General features: G+C 41.0%; 1 protein-coding gene across 1 annotated transcript; it reads right to left on the reverse strand.

Moving 5' to 3' along the window:
• Positions 1-505: 505 nt before the first annotated feature.
• Positions 506-5151, reverse strand: cyp2u1 (cytochrome P450, family 2, subfamily U, polypeptide 1). The gene is made up of 5 exons (XM_030738783.1): positions 4621-5151; positions 2048-2698; positions 1538-1699; positions 1135-1302; positions 506-1036 (listed from the first exon to the last, which is right to left on the reverse strand). The coding sequence occupies exons 1-5, from the start codon at positions 5054-5056 to the stop codon at positions 837-839; spliced, it is 1617 nt and encodes a 538-aa protein (XP_030594643.1). The 5' UTR covers positions 5057-5151; the 3' UTR covers positions 506-836.
• Between the last annotated feature and the right edge of the window lie 1053 nt (positions 5152-6204).

A 6204-nucleotide genomic window follows, 5' to 3' on the forward strand; every position in this document is an offset into this window, starting at 1 on the left:
TTCTTTCATTGGATTGAGGAATTTTTTCAGATTTTTTCTTATTTTTGTGATATTTCATGATTCTTTCAAAATCGTGAGGATTATACACACGTATTTATTCATTACTCCTTATTGATTATCTACCTTGATTGTTTATTGGCACATAATATTCTGCCTCATATACTATATTTCCATGTATCTTTGCACGTTTCATTAAATTGCTGCACCTATTTCTCATTTTTCCAGCAAAACAGACAGAAATGGGTGCCTGGGTGGCTTAATGGTGAAGCCGGCGACCACATACATATGCCGCGGTGCGGGTGGCGCGGGTTCGCGTCCCGGCTCGTTGCCGAATTGCCCACTTCTTCCCCTGTATTTTTCCCCCATTTCCTGTCTCTCTCCACTGTCACGAAAAGCCGCTGTGGCCAAAAATGCAAAAAAAAGAAATGAGGGGTGGCTCGAGGCTTTTGCACAACACTTTATGCTCGCCAGTTTCCATAAAACAAAGCAAACAAATCACTACACAAAATGATAAATATTAATACAGTTATACACTTTTAAAAGCAATACTGGCATTATTTATCAATAATGAGAATGAGAAAATAAGGTAAGCATCGCTTTGGATTGCAGTCATTTTTGATCAGTATATGTTTTTACTTTTAAAATTCTGTTAACAGCTTAATTCATCAACATCTACATGGTAACAAAAAATTAAATTATCTGGGATTTCAGTCATAGAGAACCGTTCACTAATAAAAATATGTATCTACAAACTTTCTAAATATTCATGTCTCTCCAGGAGAACTTGAGCAAAACATATTTCTACTTTTGTGAGCTCCTTCATCAGAGTCTCCTTGTTACAGAACATCAGCTTCACTGTTGCGAGCAGTCACGCAAACAGTGAATGGGCAAGGTGTTATTGTCAGTCCGAAGCGTCCGTGCAGGGGGGGAGGAGGCTTTCCCGCCGGCAGTCTGAATTTGAAGGCCTGCAGCAAGCTGGTGACAGTCAGAAACAGCTCCATCTTTGCCAGCTGTTCACCCATGCACACCCTGCGACCTGAGACGCAGGAGTAAAATCAGAAGTGCATGACAAATTAATTTATGGATCACTGACTATGTTTCAGTCATATGGCTTATATAAGAAAACAAGCATACCAATCCCAAATGGCATGAAGCACTCTTTCCTGAGCAGCTTTCCCTCATTATCCAAGAAGCGTGCTGGGTTGAATCTGTCTGCATCATCCCACACAGTGGGATCTCTATGGACAGACCACAGGTTGGCGAAAATAACTGTTCCTTTAGGAATGGTGTAGCCTCGAAACTCTGAAAAAGGAAGAAGAATACTTCATCTAGAGTTTGAGAATTAGACATATCTGGTAACAGGCATCTGCCCCTTTCCCTTTAAAAGGGGGGCCAGGCACAAACAAAGGCTGGGTGGCTTTTGCTCACGTGTTTATTACCTCAGGTAATGTCTATTTGTTAGATGGATTACTTGAAAAGTTATGGAAAGATTTGCATTAAGAATATGCAGAGGTTAGGGGTCACAGTTACTGTTTACCTGTTGTTTCTGAGGCCATGTGAGGAATAGCCAGGGGAACTACCACAGTCATTCTCTGCACCTCCATGATGGTGGCTTCAGTAAAAGGCAAACTTCCCTTATCAGTCAGAGATGGCACGCGATGTTTGCCCACAACTTCATCAATCTCTGCCTGGACTTTGTCTTAAAGTAACACAGCAGGAGAAAAGCCCACATCTCATCAAATCACGAAAAATTCAGTCTGATTCTGAAGCACTTTGAGCCAATCAGACTGATTCAAAAGTAGTGAAATGCAGTAGCAAATGCATATTTTGATGTGTCTATCAATGTCCTTGCGCAACAGCTGGATAAGTGGTTAAATGCATATGTAAGCCAGACATGCTGATGCCATGAAACCAAGAACTATGTGAGATGTGGGTTTCTACAGTAGATTACCAGTTCCTCTTCTCCCACATAGGAGTTTGTTTGTCAGCCTAAAACTTAGTCACAATACTTCTATATGTCAAACTTAAAAGGTCTAAAATGTTTTACCTTGGATATCAGGGTATATGACCATATAAAGCAGAGTCCACAAAACTGAATTGGTGGTGGTGTCAGTGCCAGCAATGAAGAGATCTCCTATGATATAAAAGAGATAATCCTCTGTGAAGCTGCTTTCCTCTTCTCCAGCAGTTTGCTGGGCCAGCATCTCCAACAGGTACATGTCTGTGAGATCCCTTGGATTGCCAGAATCTAGTGCTTCACGGTGCTTTGTAATAATCCTCTTAAGAAAAACACTGATGTCTCTTTCCACCTGACGTAACTCCTTGAAAACCCCAAAAGGCAAAAAGTAGAGCAGCGGGAAAATGTTGATGAGGATTGCAGGGCTGTTCACACAGATCTCCAGCCCTCGCTTCATCAGCTCCAGCATGGCGCGGAACTCACGATCCTCGTGATGGAAGCGCTGACCCAGGATCAGCGTACAGATGACGTTTGACACCGCGTTGCTGATCAGCGGACTCAAGTCCACACTGGCATCACCACATTCCTCATTCAGCCGCAGCAGCTCTGTTTTGATGGTAGCAAGCCCTTCCTTGATGCAAGGCTCCAGACTTAGCTTCCCCAGACCAAAGCTTCGGAGTGTGGCGTGGCAGAACTTGCGCTGCTTTCTCCATATTGGCCCGTAGGGTGCAAAGACGATCCCTGCAGTTCAGTTGAACCAGAAAAATGGGACAGCTTAAGTCAGAATCTAAATCATTGTTATTTTAGTTAATTACTGGACTCTTAAAATTGTGGAATACCTAAAAATTCACCAAATCAAATACAAGGAGACTTTCAAATGTAGTGTTTAGGGTGTAGGATTTTATCTAATCCACATTGGGTCAAAAGTATACACACAGGTCAAATATACACATAAACTCAAATCTTTTAATAAGTGGTGCTGAAGGTTCTATAATGTCTTGATAAAACCAAGGCTTACAGACTAGACTAGGCTAGGCTAAAACTAGCAGCAAATTCTTCCACTTCGCCTCAAATCAGCAGCTAGATGGTTGAAACTTGGACACAGTTAGGTGCCAGTGTGGTCAAATATCCAGCCAGAATTATACCAGAAGCTTTTTGATGGCTACCAAAAGCATCTGGTCGAGGTGTAAATTGCTAAGGGACATTTAATCTCCCTTACCCTGTGTGGATTAGACAAAATACAAAACAGTCAGACTGATTTAAAAGTAGTTAAATGCAGTGGTAGATGCATAAATGGTAAATGTGCCAATCAATGTGCTTGTGCAATAGCTGGAGAAGTGTTTAAACGCATGCATAGGGCAGATATGCTGATGTCTTGAAAGCAAGAAGTATGTGAGACGTGGGTTCCCGCAGTAGATTCCCAACCCCCCCCCCCCCCCCCCCCCCCCCCCCCCCCCCCACACACACACACACACACACACACACACCGTAGGAGTGTGTTTGGCAACCTAAAACTTAGTTACAATCCTTAGATATTTTGACCCTCTCAATATCTCAACAGTAAATTGAAAAGGTCTAAAATGTTTTATCACTGCATATTACTGACAAATTATACTGGTGCAAAGTAAACTGCAGTGTGTGCATACTGTCATTCATCAAAATGAAAATCTGCAATCACGGTTTGCCTGATCTTTCAAATCAATCAAATGAGACTGAATCTGATATTTCTGACAGAACTGATGCACTCCACAGTGGCTCTTAGGAGGCTTTGTGAAGCAGGCCAGGGCTGGGCCAGGAAACCAACCAATTTAAAAGAACTGGACCAATTCTGCCAAGAAATGTGGTCAAATATCCAGCCAGAATTACACCACAGCCTGCTTTACATGCACTTGACTGTTGCCATTTTTACCTTGGATATCAGGGTATATGGCCACATAAAGTAGAGTCCACAAAACTGAGTAAAATCAAACTTTTGCGCCCAATTCTTGTTTGAAAAGTCATTACATGTATACTGTACAATGACACCACCCTGGAAAAAGAACAGTTCAAAGAAACCATTAAAAGCCCTAAATTACCACAACATTCGTGCCCATGATGAGTGTACGCAAATTTCCGACTGCAGCTGCAATACATATCACCACTATTGCTTGTTTCGCTTATGTTATTGTTTGATCGATTGATTTGTTATGTTGGCGCAATGCAATAAATAGTTGCTAGTGTGGCCTCACAAGGCACTAGACAGCAGCAACAACTAGAAAGGTCACATGGCTGGTCATACTGTACAGCACCACACATTCAAAAAGACAACAAGGTCAGTGTCCTATTATTACTGATACAGTGGGGATCAGGGCAAAATAACAGTATAATGAAGCTTCTGTGTGCAACATATTGTACGGTGGGAACTTGGAGAAAACTCAGTTTTGCCCTTACACGTTTACAGCAGCTCTGTTGTGAACATTATTCACATGCACAGTGAAACGGTCTCCTTTTTTTTAAATGGGATTCTTTCAGATTACAAAGAGATTTTTATTACACTGAGCAAAGGCAGTGAAACCAATTTACTATAGGGCTTATCTGATTACCAGATTTATTTTTATGGGCTATTACACGTTTACAGTCTTACTTAACAGGTAACCTATAAATTAATCCAAATACTTGCTTACCTTTGCGTTTAGTCATGATGGTGACAGAAGGGATGTCTGGTCTGTCGGAGAACACCTCAGGATGGTTTGAGAGAGCATCCTTGACCACTTCATAGCCATTAAGCACCACGATAAGCTGAGTCCCTACAAAAAGGCTGTATATGCTGCCATAAACTTTAGCCAGTTGTTCTAAACCACCCATGATGGGGTTTATGTCGGCTCTGTTTCTCTGCTGTCCACGTTTCCTGAGGATAAAAGAGGGGATGAGAAAGCTGCCGAAGTTTCCGACCACTGGCCATGGCTTCGGACCTGGAGGAATGTTTTTATATCTTAAGTCCCGCTGCTTTTGATAAAAAGAAACTAAATAATACACCAATGCGCATATTATCAAAGTCGCAATGTTTGCATGTGACAGCACGGAGCCGCTCAGGTGCCAAAGGCCTGAGAGCGAAACCATGGCGTCAGCCTTCAAACAGGCTAAAGTCTGACACTTGACAATGCATGTCCACGACTACACTGTCACACTGCGCCACCGGGACGCTGCTGTTCGCCTGTTTTACAGACACAGGATCACGGTCTTCCTGTGTTGTTGTGACACGGTAAGAGTCAACGTGCTACCGTTACTGGCTTCCTATTGGCTGACAGTGCTGCTTCTTTTTTGATTGGTGGCCAGCGGTCACTGGAGTCTTCAGCCCTTAATTATGTCTTACAGGCTACATAATCGCTAGACTGGCACAAATTTTGAATCTCATACATTTTGAGCCTTCAGGCATTTTTGTTTGTTTGTTTTACATGTTTCTATGATATTATGAGGAATAAATAAGCATTTCATTGACTCTTTCTGGCAAATAAATCAAAATTATTCAAAGAGATGCACTATGTTAAAGTCATGGCCAACATTTTGACTTACATATATTTATAAGAGACACCCAAATAATTCGATTCAGTTTTATTTTGTATACCGCCAAATCACAACAAACAGTCATCTCAAGGCACTTTATATTGTAAAGTAAAAACCATACAATAATTACAAAGAAAACCCAACAGTCAAAACGAAACCCTTATAATAATAATTTATAATCAGAATATCCACTGCGATTGATTTGTGTTGCTCAAATCAATAAAACATAGACTGAAAGAACTCAGAGGCCATTTGCCTTTCTACCCCCCCCCCCCCCCCCCTCAATAAAATAAAATACAAAAATATCAAAACAAAAAAGGACTTGGTCACACTGCATGATCCATACACTTCACTCACAACACTTTGACTTGAGCTCATCTGTAGAAATTAAATGTTTCACTTCAAGGTTATTGGCTTTTCCACAATAATTTGGACACGGTTTTTGCTTTGAGCAATACAAAATAAAATTCTATTCCCCTCCACTATACAGTCATGGCCAAAAGTTTTGGCAGTGCAACTCTTTGCATGAATTTGATTTGTTTGCGCAAAAAAACCCAAAAACAAAACAAAAAACAAAACAAAGCCTTTGCAAATGAGATGGTATCTATTTTTAATGTGGATTTTATTTTATTTTTATGTTTAGCTGCAGTTTTTAACATAACTTTGAACAGTTAAATGAAAGCAACACGCTGATGCTTTGGTAA

Source organism: Archocentrus centrarchus, chromosome 1, assembly GCF_007364275.1.
Source record: "Archocentrus centrarchus isolate MPI-CPG fArcCen1 chromosome 1, fArcCen1, whole genome shotgun sequence".
In the NCBI taxonomy this organism is placed as follows: domain Eukaryota; kingdom Metazoa; phylum Chordata; class Actinopteri; order Cichliformes; family Cichlidae; genus Archocentrus; species Archocentrus centrarchus.

What these genes read in the sequence shown, in the direction of transcription:
- cyp2u1 (XM_030738783.1), bottom strand. Translation starts at nt 5,056, where the DNA reads ATGGTTTCGCTCTCAGGCCTTTGGCACCTGAGCGGCTCCGTGCTGTCA. An exon ending in CATCATGACTAAACGCAAAG is followed by an intron (nt 2,699 to 4,620) that starts GTAAGCAAGTAT and finishes ACTGAACTGCAG; the next exon opens with GGATCGTCTTTGCACCCTAC. An exon ending in CTTCATGCCATTTGGGATTG is followed by an intron (nt 1,037 to 1,134) that starts GTATGCTTGTTT and finishes CCTGCGTCTCAG; the next exon opens with GTCGCAGGGTGTGCATGGGT.